This window comes from Sus scrofa, chromosome 12 (genome assembly GCF_000003025.6).
Source record: "Sus scrofa isolate TJ Tabasco breed Duroc chromosome 12, Sscrofa11.1, whole genome shotgun sequence".
Taxonomy (NCBI): domain Eukaryota; kingdom Metazoa; phylum Chordata; class Mammalia; order Artiodactyla; family Suidae; genus Sus; species Sus scrofa.
The window spans coordinates 49,867,912-49,880,705 of NC_010454.4; the positions used below are offsets into that span (position 1 = coordinate 49,867,912).

The 12,794-nt window shown below is 51.9% G+C and overlaps 1 protein-coding gene across 1 annotated transcript in view; it reads right to left on the reverse strand.

The window, feature by feature from the left end:
- The window catches only part of ITGAE (integrin subunit alpha E), a 68,093-nt gene extending 57,862 nt beyond the window's left edge, over positions 1-10,231 (reverse strand). The window contains 1 exon segment of the mRNA XM_021067683.1: positions 9,603-10,231. Coding sequence (XP_020923342.1) covers positions 9,603-9,981 — 379 coding nt within the window. The 5' untranslated portion in view covers positions 9,982-10,231.

A 12,794-nucleotide genomic window follows, 5' to 3' on the forward strand; every position in this document is an offset into this window, starting at 1 on the left:
AAAAAAAAGTAGAAAAAATCATATGGTCATTATGACAGATGTGGAAAAAGGCATTTGGTAAAATCAATACTGCTTTATAACTTCAAAGTTTGTAGCAAACCAGGCATAGAAGGGAATTTCTTTAATCAAGAATATCCACAAAGGAGTTCCCATTGTGGCCCAGCAGAAATGAATCCAACTAGTAACCACGAGGTTTCGGGAATCGATCCCTGGCCTCACTTACTGGGTTAGGATGTGGCATTGCCATGAGCTATGGTGTAGGTCATAGACGTGGCATGGATCCCAAGTTGCTGCGGCTGAGGTGTAGGCCGGCAGCTACAGCTCTGATTTGACCCCTCGCCTGGGAATTTCCATATGCCACGGTTTGGCTCTAAAGAGCAAGAAAAAAAAAAAAAAAAGAAAGAAAGACTATCCACAAAAATCGTTTAGCAAACATCATTCTTATTGGTGAGTTATTTAAAGTTTCCTCCTTAAAATCAGAATGAATAAGGATGCCCACTCTGTCACTGCTAGTCAACATTTTGCTGGAGATTTTAGGGCAGTAGGAAAAGAAAAAGACACAGAGCACCAATGTTAAAAAGGAAAAAATAAACCATCATTACGAGCAGATGACATGATTAAGTAGTTTGAAAAATCCAACACTTCGCAAACATTGAGAATAAGTGACTTTATTTATTTTGGCCACACCCATGGCAGGGGTCCCAGGCCAGGGATCAAACCTGCAGCACAGCAGTAACCAGAGCCACAGCAGTGACAACACCGTATCTGTAACTTGCTGAGTCACCAGGGGACTAACTCCATGACGACAGATGATTTTTGAAATAAATGGTGATGGGTCACTTGGATATCAACATTGAAAAAAAAAATAATCTTTTTTTTTCTCTTTAAATGATTTTAATTTTTTCCATTATAGCTGGAAAAAAATTAATCTTGACTCCTCTTTCACATCATACACAAAAAATCAATTCCTCATGGACTGAAGATTTAATGTGGATTTAGAGGTACTGTATATCTAAATATGAAAAATGGAACAGGAGTTCCCGTCGTGGCTCAGTGGCTGATGAACCCGATAGCATCTGTGAGGATGTGGGTTCGATCCCTGGCCTCACTCAGTGGGTTAAGGACCCGGTGTTGCCGTGAGCTGTGGTGTAGACAAGGCTCAGATCTGGCGCTGCTGTGGCTGTGGCAAAAGCCAGCAACTACAGCTCTAATTCAACCCCTAGCCTGGGAACCTCCACATGCCCATGGGTGTTAAAAAGACAAAAGACCAAAAAAAAAAAAAAAAGAGGGAACAAAGCTTTTAAGAGAAAACAAAGGAACTTGGGATAGACAAGCATTTTTTTAAACACTGAAAAACACTGGTCATAAAGGAAAGAATTGATACGCTGAACTTCCTTGCTCTTAAGAACTTCTGTTTATCCAAAGACACCACTGAGAGAGTGAAGAAGTGAGTCACAGAGGGGAAAAGATATTTGCAACACACATATCTGATGAAAGATTCATATCAGAACATGTAAAGAATTCCTACAGATCAGTAAGAAAACAGCAGGCACAGTAACAGAAAAAGGACATTTCACAAAAAGAGATCACACAAACGGCCAGGAATCTCATGAGACGGCATCATCCGACGTCCCAGAAAGGCAAATTAAAATCTCTGTGGGACACCACGACACGACCACCAAATGGCTGAAAGGAAAAAAACACCGAGCAGGAGAGCCTTAGCAATGACGTGGAGCAACTGGAACCTTCGCACACTGCTGGTGGGAGTGTAAGCTGGCACGACCCCATTAGAAAACCATTTGGCCGTTATCAATGAAAGCAGAGCATATGCATAATTCATGACCCAGCAATTCTACCCTCGGTCATAATCCCAACAGAAATGTGCTCATATGTTCCCAAAAAGATATGTACAAGAATGTCTGTAGCCTCAATAACCCCAAACTGGAACAAGCCAAATATCTAGCAACAGTAGAAAAAACAAGACACCTGTGTCTATTCACCAATGGAATATGCTGGGACCAGGAACGTAAGCCACAAAGTGGCTGGATCTCACCAACACAAGGTCCGAGGAAAGATGCCAGGAACGAATCAGACAGAGTACACATCTCCACCTGTAGCAGGTTCAAACCGGCAAACTCATCCATGGTACTAGAGGTCAGGAGTGTGGTTCCCCTTGGGGGTAAGGTAGTGACGAAGGGGGCCATGGGAGGTACTTCTGGGATGCTGGTAAGCATCTCTGCTTCTCAAAATGGGTATCAGTGGATTTGACTTAACTTGAAAATTCACTGATCCGAATTTGCCCATTTTTCTACATGTTGTCTTCAGAAAAAGTTTACATTAAAAAAGATAGTCGGGGAGTTCCCACTGTGGTTCAGCAGTAAAGAGCTTGACTAGTATCCATGAGGATGTGAGTTCAAGCCCTGGCCTCGCTCAGTGGGTTAAGGATCCAGCGTTGCTCTACACTGTGGTGTGGGTCACAGATGAGGCCCAGATCGCACGTGGCTGTGGCTGTGGTGTAGGCTGGCAGCTGCAGCTCTGATTCAACCCCTACCTGGGAACTTCTATATGCTGTGGGTGTGGCCCTAAACAGACAAGGAAAAAAAAAAAAAAAAGACAGTTGGGTGGGGGGAGGGATAAATTAGGAGTTTGGGTTAACAGGTACACACTGCTATATATAAAACAAAAAACAAGGATTTACTGTAAAGCACAGGGAACTATATTCAATATCTTATAATAACCTCGAACAGAAAAGAATCTGAAATAGAATACACACACGCTTATATATATAAATAACTGAATCACTTTGTTATACACTTAAAAGAGACACAGTACTGCAACTCAACTGTAGTTCAGTGAAAAAGTTAATAATAATTGCAAGTGTTTGAGGCACATTGAATACACAAAAACCAGGGGTTCATAATGATACTTAAAGGACAGAGAGAACAGGAGAAAAAGAGTGTATATCTATGTATGAGTGGGTCACTTTGCTGTACAGCAGAAATTGGCACACGATTGTAAATCAACTATACTTTAATTTAAAAATCCAAAAAAAAAAAGAGAGAAGACAAAAACAAGAGTAACCAAAACACTGCACTGTTCCCCATTAGAAGTAGTGAAGGCATCGTCCCCTTATTCTGAAGATTGGCTATTAAAGTATGAGGTAATTTCCTTGTCTTTCCTATATGAGCTGCATTTGGGGTCACCAAGTAGTCCTAGTTAATGAGAAAGTTCTTTACAGAAGAATCATCACTAATCAATGTGGAAGGAATAACAATCATAAAAAGACAATTTTGCAAGCCATAAAGAAATACAATAATTAAGTCAGGTTCCGATCATCAGTGGATGAAACTACTAGATGAAAGTTTGAAAGAGCACTTTAGGATTAGGCAGACGCCCCCCCAAGCCCACTAGTTCAACTTAGTTTCCCTAAGGGGGAATCCCCCGGCATATATGACCCCTAGTGGGGCCCCATAAGAAGAGTACTGAGGCCCAAGACTCTGCATTTCTAACAGGCTCCTGAGCAATGCCCAGGCTGCCAGCATTAAGGCCACACTGACAAGCAAGCCTTTTTTTTTTTTTTTTTTTTTTTTTAAATCTAGGGCCGCACCCATGGCATATGGAAGTTCCCAGGCTAGGGGTCTAATGGGAGCTGCAGCTGCCAGCCTGCACCACAGCCATAGCAATGCCAGATCCGAGTCGCATCTGCGACCTACACCACAGCCCACGGCAACGCCGGATCCTTAACCCACGGAGCGAGGCCGGGGATAGAACCGGCCACCTCATGGTTCCTAGTCAGATTCATTAACCCTGAGCCACGATGGGAACGCCGTTAGAAGCAAGTCTTTAAAATTGTTGGCTAAGGAAACAGAAAGGAGGAGTGAGAGAAATGCAGGAACTATGGAAAAATCCCCCCGATTCTTTAGCATATGCTTGCCAAAAATTAAATCTGAATGAGCCCAAATGCCCCGTTGCAGGACGTGTACAGGGTGGAAGGACCCACCTCACTGAGAGGAAGCGGGCACCCGAATCCTGAATGAAGATGTTCTGTAAGCCAAGCCAACGAGCTCTACAGTAAAGCAGAGACTTGAAAGAGACAAAGTCCCCCAAATGGGCAAGGGCGCCACTCGAGACTGAGAGGCACAGCGACCACACGTGTGGCTCTTGTTTGGCTCTTTGGCTCTCGAACCGAATATAACAACTGTTCAAAATAGGCACGCTGAGACCGAGAGATCTGAATACGAACTGGGTATTCGATGATACCAAAAAACCACTGTTACTTTTGCCAGGCGATGAGAACATTGCGACGGTGTAAGAAAACGTCCTTGGGCTTCAGAAATGCATATGGAAGTATTTAAGGGTGAAATGACTGATGTGGGGGATTTGCCTTCAAACAAGGCTTCTGAAACACAAGCGCACAAATGAATCACCCAAGTGATTAAATCTTCTTAAAATGCAGATTCTGATTCCGTGGGTCAGGAAGCGGGGCTGAGATTCTAGTCTAATGAGCCACTCCGTGATGCCAGGCTGCTGGTCCCCAGATCAAACTGTGAGCAGCCAGGCTGTACAACCCTTTGGTAAGGAAAACAAAAGGGGACAGTAAAACACATGCAGCAAAGGCAGCAAGATCTTGATAGCTGGGTCATCTAGGAGGCAGGGATATTGGCTTTATGCTCAATATCCTTATTTTTACAGATGCTTCAAATTTTGTTTAAAAAAACCCACCCTTCTAAAGGCTGTTGGAGCAGGCACCCTGTGAGAGGGCAGCTTCTGCTCTCTGTGCCCGGTCCCTCTCCGTAAGCCTGGCACAAAATAGACATCAGTTCTTTATGCTTTCCCTTTATCCTCTGCCTTGCCTGAATGATTTGTGGTGACTCATAAAAATCTACAATGTGCTAAGATAAAGCTTGTTTTAAGATGATGGGACAGGTGAAAAAAACTAAAAAGTGAGAGCCACCCCCTTCTTACAGGGGGTGACCGGAAGGCCTTCTTCCCCCTTTTTACTGTCTCTATGACTTACAGACATGAACCGAAACCCCTGCAGTAAGTTCAGTCTCCTGTCCTGAGCTTCTGTGGCACCTCCCTGCCCTGCCCAGTGTCCCCTACGCCAGCTCTGCTCTCCAGCTCTAGACCCCACTTCATGAACACATCCGCACACCTCCCACCCCAGGGCCTTTGCACAAGCAGTTCCCTCTGCCCAGCATGCCTTCCTCCCCGATCTCCCACCCCATCCTTTGGAGCCCTGTTCAGGCTCTCCCTGCTCCAGGAGACAGAGCCACTGGTCCCTGAGCCCCCTTTGGCATCCTGTGGTGTCTCTGCCTGGTTCTGACTAATCATGTCTGGGCCAGACTGATCGGTGATAAAGTCTGTCTCCCCAAAACTATAATCTGATCTGAGTCACCCATGACACCCCCGACCACAAAGCCCCACTCAGCGCAGGGCCAGGCCCAGATGAGGTGTCCTGGAAACATCAGAAGGGGTCAGAGATGCCTCACCCCGCCCTCCACCTCCTCACCCCCATGTTCACTTTGTTCCCTGAGCGGTGGGAAAGGGGAGGAGCTAAGATGAGACCCTCCTGAACCACCTGCTCTCATCCAGGGGCTATACTCGGCTGCTGAGGCTCAGAGAGGTTGGGCGATTTGTTCATGGCCCATCAGCAAATGACAATCTGCAACTGGGGCTCAGATCTGTCTAATTCTAAAGCCTTTAGTCAAAGCTGGAGGTGCTGAGGGGTTGCTGTAATCACAGAGCAGGTTCCCCGTTGTGCCAACAGCTCACTGAGCTGGGGCAGAGCTCTGGGTTAGAGAGCTGGTAATTAGGTCAGTGAGAACCCCAGGGGAGGCGTGAGGACATGTGTGTGTACACAGGGGTGTCACCAGGTCTGCTGAGCTTTCCCAGGCATGGCTTGCTTTGCTCAAGCAGACTCCCCCCGGCCCCTCCATCAGGTCACCCCTCCCTTTCCACTTCCCACTTTGAGCGAAGAGCATGAGCCCCAGAGGGAGGCTGTCCCGAGTTCAAACCCTCACTTTGCCACAGAGCCCCTAAGGACCTTGGGCCTGCCACCTTGCCTCCGTCTTCCACCTGTGATGTGGGGCTGTGCAGACAAAGTGGGGCAATGCGGGGCGCGGCGTCCGATGTGTGGGGGGCTCAGCACACGGTGCTAAATGTCAGTGGTCTAACCACAAGGGAGGCCCTGTCACGTTCTCTGTCTCAAGCCCCCTTCTCGGGCTGTCGGAGGTGACAGACCCTCTGAACCAGTGTCTGTCACCACACCGCCCACAGGGCTGCCCCCCCAAGCTGTCCTCGGCCACACGGGCCCCTGAGTCAGAGCCTCCCTCCACCCTGTCAGCCACCACTGCTCCCCTCCAGCTCCTCCCCCCGACCGCACCAGGCATTTTAAATGTACATTTTCCCAGCAGCGTTCTGGGTTTAGCAAGCGGAACCCAGGGGACAGGGTTTGCCTGAATGTAGTCAAGGAGCCCAGCTGCAGAACTGGGCCTAGACTCCGCCACCCTGACACCCAGGCCAGGGCAGCCAGCGAGGCCTGCGGGGAAGGCTCAGGCTCAGGCTGTCTGTCCCGTGGGGTAGCTCACCATCCGCCCACCTGTCTCGGCCTTTCACATCCAACCTCACCGTCTCCGGCCCAAACCTCAACCCTGAGCCTCCCCCCCAGCCCCCCTCACAGGCTGCCTGATGACCACGGCTCGCAGGTCTGGAGCAGACTGCGCTGGGCTGTGTGAAGCGCGCCTGTGGATTTGCCTCCTAAGTTTCTCGTAAGCGTCCCCTCCTCCCCATGCCCTCCGCCAGGCCCCCTGGCCTAGACCGAGGGCAGCAGGCACCTCACTGGCCCCTCCCTCCCCTTCTTCCAGGACTCTGCCTTCCACACAACAGGCAGGTCTCATTGTCACCACCTGGCTCCAGGCCGGCTGGGCTTCCCACTGCCCTGGGGGTGAGGCCTGAGCTCTCTCAGCCTGGCATTCTGCCCCTCCAACTCCCCACCCCGACTCTGCACCTCCCCAGCCTGACCCCTGCACGGCCCATCTCCTCCCCACAAGCCAGCCTCCGAGAGAAGGCGAGAGGTGGCTGGTTCCCACAAGGCCTCCTCTTCACACCTGCCTGGCCCGCAGCACTGCACATCCGTCCTGCCTCTGCCGGGAATGCCCTTTCCCCAGGCCTGGGTGTCACCTGAAGGCATCATCAGCGGGCCCCCAGGCTGGGGATAGAGGGTCATTGTGTGTGTGTGCGGGCTGCTTCCCCCCGAGCCCAGCGTGTCCTGGTTGTGGGGGGCAGGCGACATCAGAGCAGACAGCCTTCTGTTCCCTTCACCTTGCACCAAAAGACTCCTCACACCCACATCTGTCCAGGCTGCTTCTCTTGCTCGGAAAGCCTCCTTCTCACCCCCGGACGCCAGTCTGCACTTGCCAAAGACCCCCACAGCCTCTGGGCCACCCCGGACACTAGTTGCCCTCCACAAGGACCAACGTTTGCTATCACACATTTGCACACCTAGGTCCGGGATTGTGCCCTGGGCTGAACAAGGTGTGACCTTTCTGTAGGGTCTTGGCTGCTGCCTGCAGTTGGTGCAGCAGCAGAGCTGGCCCTGGACTTCTGGCTCCTTCACCACTGTGAGGTTTTTCCAGCCCACAGCATTGGTTCCCTGCTTCACACATGTGAAGCAGACTCCGTCTCTGAGACCCGGGGAGGAGAAGTGAGCGGCTGTGGTCACGGAATGAGTCGGGGTGAAGGCAGATTGCGGACAGCAGGCTGCACGGCAGCAGAACGAAATGGGCAGTTCCAGGGTTTCAGTGTGTGTGTGTATCTGCATCTGACTCACTTAGACAACTGACATCATCTCATCGGCTCCCACAGGTGAGACGTGGACTTCACCATAGCAGGCACTTGGGTCAGGCCAGGTACGGTCTAGATTCTCTGCCCAGGCCCAGGATGCGGGCACAGGATACAGGGCCCTGGGCCTGGGGTCACAGTCTGAGGAGTTCCTCCACCCTCCTCAGAATCTCCTTGTCACTTTCTCAGACTGTCCCCAGCCCCTAAGACTCAGCGCCAGTCTCACCTCCTCCAGGAAGCTCTTCAGGATTGGTCCCTCCCTAAGTCTCGGGCTCTCACAGCTTGGAGCAGAACGGTCACAGCACCATTTCTCCCATTCAGACAGGAGCTACTGGGGCCCTGCGCTCACCCTCGGCCCATGGCACAGCCAAGCCGTGGGCTAAGTCACCTCACGGCAAGTCTGCTCCATCTTGCTCTCTGCTGTCCATCTGCCTGGGAAGTGCCTCGCTTCAGAAGGGGTTGATAAATGTCATCTGGATTGACCTTGCTGACAAAGGTCGGTGCTGCAGTGGTCCTTCCAGAGGCCACAGGAGACAGATGAGGAGCCCAAAGAGACACCAGGGTTAGTGACCCAGGCCGTGGTTATTTTAGAGCTGGGAGGGGGCAGAGGCCTGGGCTTGAGCCCCATTTCTAAAGATACATGCTTGTAACCCTGGCCTCAGTCCCCGCCTTCGTACTGGGAGGGGGTGGACCAGGGTCTCGTCTAAGCATCTCCTCTAGACATTCTCGGTGATGGGGGATCAAAGCCATAAGCCAGAAAAAGCCTGAGACTTCCTCCACACACCACATGCAACTGAAAATAAAGGGAAGTCTAAACTCAAATAAGGAAAAGGAAGTTCAACCAAGTTTTGATGACTACTTTGATGCTTTTGAAATATCAAATATTAAAAGGTGTCCAAAATGTGTGCTTTGCTGGTGCTCTGGCCTGCCGCTGGGTATCTGGCACCATGGTGGGTGCTACATCTGAGCCCCCTCCCCCACGGCCTCGGCTCTCAGCCACCCCCTTGCTGGCCCCCAACCGATCCTTAGAGAGAACTGGGCTCCCAGGACCCCTGAAACGACACCTGCCTGGCGTCCAGTTGCATTCTTCCATCAAGCTGCTGACCAGCGCAGGAGGCCCCTGGGGCTGACCAAGCTCGACCTCATCCCTGGAGCTGGGTGGGCAGGGGCAGGCTCCCGGCTTGGCTTGGCCCCAAGGGGCTTCCATGGGAGTGTGACAGCCCCCTCCCCCACGCCGGCTCACACACCAGAAGAGGTCAGGAACAGGAAGCAGGTGTCTCCCTGTGATCCCCTGTACCAGCAGCACGCCCGCTGTCTCTTGTCAGCGCTCACCTGCTCACAGGGTCCTCACCCTCCTCGGCTAAACCCCTGGTCTGTCTATAAAAGAAGGTCTGTAAGACAAGGGGGTGCTGCGGGGCGGGTGGGCACCGCCAACCTCCCGCACTCTGGGCACAAGCTCGGCACAAACTTGAGGGGCTGCCTGGAGTGGGTGCCGGGGGAGAGGGCGCACACGAGGAGGGGAGGGGGCAGGAGGAACAGGAGGCAAAGCTCTGGAGTCCAAAGCCACATGCTGTCAGCAGCCAATAAAGCCCAGAGGCCCTTCCCAGCCTGGGGGTCTGACCCACAGAGTTCCAGTGTCTCCTGGGGACGTCCCCACACTTTCTCCGACCTTGGGCTCCGAGCCCCACCAGACACACACGACAGACAGGCTGTGCTGAGGGCACAGCAGCCCTGCGGGGCAGGGGGCGAGGCTGACTTACTGGTCATGCAGAGCAGAGTGTGGAAGAGCCACATCTTGGCCGGAGCAGAGGCGGTGGCGTGGGCCTCAGCCTGCTCAGCTTCCCTCCTCAGCTCCTGGGCTCGGGCGGCCAGGAGGCGGGGACAGAGGCGCACACACAGGCAAGGACCACAGGCGCTTTCAAGTAGACACAGACGCCCCACTCTACACAGTTGGCTGCGTGGCTGACTCAGCAGCTGTGGGCTGGGTCCTGGCAGCCTAGAGACACCTGCCAGCCCTGCCCCATCACCCACACTCTGCTCACAGAACCGAGAGCCCAGGCTTGGCCTGGGAACAGGGCTGGACGTGCTCAGCTGATGTTCGAGGTGCAGGAACATATTAATCCAGCCGTTGTCTACCATCCACTAGGTGAGTCCCAGCCCCTGCCCCAGAACCCACCACCACATCCCTCAGCCCAGGGTCCCTCTCACAGGAAGCGTCGCCATAGCTGGAAACGGCTCCTGCACCTGGCCTGCCCCCTTGAGGCCCTGAGACTGTGGGGGGCCAGGTAAGAGAGGAAAGACCCGAGACTGAACCATTCTCTCAATTCAGCTTTGGCTCCAATTTTTTTTTTCTTTTTAGGGCTGCACCTGCGGCACATGGAGGTTCCTAGGCTAAGGTTGAATCGGAGCTGTAGCCGCCAGCCTACACCACAGCCAGAGCAACGCGGGATCCGAGCCTCGTCTGCAACCTACACCATGGCTCACGGCAACACCGGACCCTTAACCCACTGAGTGAGGCCGGGGAGCGAACCAGAGTATAGTTGTCAGATCTGCTTCTGCTGAGCCATAGCAGGAACTCCATGTGTTCTCTTTAAAATCTGGCCATGGGGGGGAACGTGGTGGGGAGGGAAGAATGAGGAGGATGGGAATAACAAACACACAACTGCATAAAATAGAAAATTAACAAGAACCTACTGCACGGCACAGGGAAATCTAGTCAACAGCTTGTAATAACCTGTATCAGAAAAAAAAGTGGGTACACCTATAACTAATTCACTTTGCTACACACCTGAAACTAACACAACATTCTAAGTCACCTCTAGTCCAATACAATTAAAAAACAAAACAAAACAAAACCAAAACCAGCACGACCACAGGACCACGATGCTGGAGCTAATGCAGCAGAGCTCTGGGCTGCCGGAACAGCTGACATCTGACATTCCAGACACCTTTCAGCACGGCTCTGAGCCAACCCACAGCCCAGAGGACATACTGCCAACAGCCTGCAGTCAGATTTAAGTGTCAGCTTCACGATCTGTCAAGTTTTCCTTGTGTGACCACGTGTCGCAGAAGGAAGTCTCTCCTGCACCCCTGCTTCCCAGACGGTTTGTTGGAAGAGCAGCGCAGGGCTGCCCCCAGAACTCGGTAACAAGGCCTAGGTCAGCACGGTCCAGCACGGAGCACTGGCCACCCCTGGCTGCTGAGCCCTTGAAATGTCACGAGTCCCCGAGGAACTGAATTTTCAATTTTCTCTCATTAATGTACCATCAAAAAGGCAGAGGACTCTATGTCTCTCTCATTGAGTGTCTCCATCCCCAGGGAAAGCACTTCACAAGTGTTAAGACAGGGAGTTCCTGTTGTGGCTCAATGGCTTACGAACCTGACTAATAACTATGAGGATGTGGGTTCGATCCCTGGCCTTGCTCAGTGGCTTAAGGATCTGGCACTGCCTTGAGCTGTGGTGCATAGATCGCAGACGAGGCTCAGATCCTGTGTGGCTGTGGCTGTGGGGTAGGCTGGCACTTGCAGCTCTGATATGACCCTTAGCCTGGGAACGTCCGTATGCCACAGGTGTGGCCCTAAAAAGCAAAAAAAAAAAAAAAAAGTTAAAACAAGTGTGAAAACACAGCAGACAATGGTGTTGACTTACTGGCTAGATGAAAATTTTGTTTTGTGTCTCCCTCACAGTGAAAGCTTGCTTGACCAACGGCCTGTAAAGATGGGTGTTACGTACAACGTTCTTGCATCGTTTGCTGAGGTCTGACCAAACCCCTGCAGCCAGCATGGAGAGCTCCTTGATGTCACACAGTTTTCTGAATAGACATTACGAGGCAGTGTTTTTCACACTGTGTGCCAGCCAACAGAGAAGTGACACAGCTGAAACTCCGAAGGTCTGGGGAGTCACCCACCAGGTCACAAGGAAGAGACCATCCCAAGGCGACTTACCCTCATCACAGGCCCAGGTCCTGGCTGTCTCCCCACACTCTGGGGCACTGGCCCCCAGCGGGAGGGGGCAGCCCCAGGCCGCAGAGCAGAGCAGCGGCAGCAGGGCCAGGCGAGGACCGGGCCCGTGGGCCGCTGCAGGTTTCTAAGAGAAGCAGGACGTCGGTTTGGAGTGTGAACTTCTGGACCTCTCAGGAGCCAGGTGAGGCCGGCGAGGGGACACTGCAACAGGAGCAGGGCATTTCCTGCATCTTCAGAGACTTCCAGAATGCTGACTCCTCCTGCATCCACCTAAGATCTATTTTCCAAGCTTGTGGGTGCCAGCATGGCAGACCCCTAGTCATGCACACACAGGGGCCTCTTCTGATGGTAACTGCTGTCCCTACAAACCCAGATATGAAGGCCTCAAGGCAGAGCCAGGCTGCGCTGTGCATCGCTCCCGGCTCACAGCGCTGAGCACAAGGCTGGGCATTCAGCAACTACACATGTATCTAAAAGGAATGTGAAAATGGCTCTGACTTAGTTTACGTTAAACGTTCTGTCAAGGACCAACTTGGGAGGTATTCTACAACATAACTGGACTGAACTCTTCAAAAACGTCACTCTCATAAAAAGCAAAGGAATTGGTCCAGATACAGGAGATGAGAGAGAGGATATTAAATGTAGTGTGTGATCCTGGATTGGATCCGAGACCAGCAAAAAAACTGCTTTGAAAACATTATTGCGGAGTTCGCGTCGTGGCACAGTGGTTAACGAACCCGACTAGGAACCATGAGGTTGCGGGTTCAGTCCCTGCCTTGCTCAGTGGGTTAAGGATCTGGGCATTGCCGTGAGCTGTGGTGTGTGTCGCAGACGCGGCTCGGATCCCGAGTTGCTGTGGCTCTGGTGTAGGCCGGCGGCTACAGCTCCGATTCAACCCCTAGCCTGGGAACCTCCATATGCCGCAGGAGTGGCCCTAGAAAAGGCACCAAAAAAAAAAAAAAAAAAAAAAATTATTGGGCAGCTGGCAA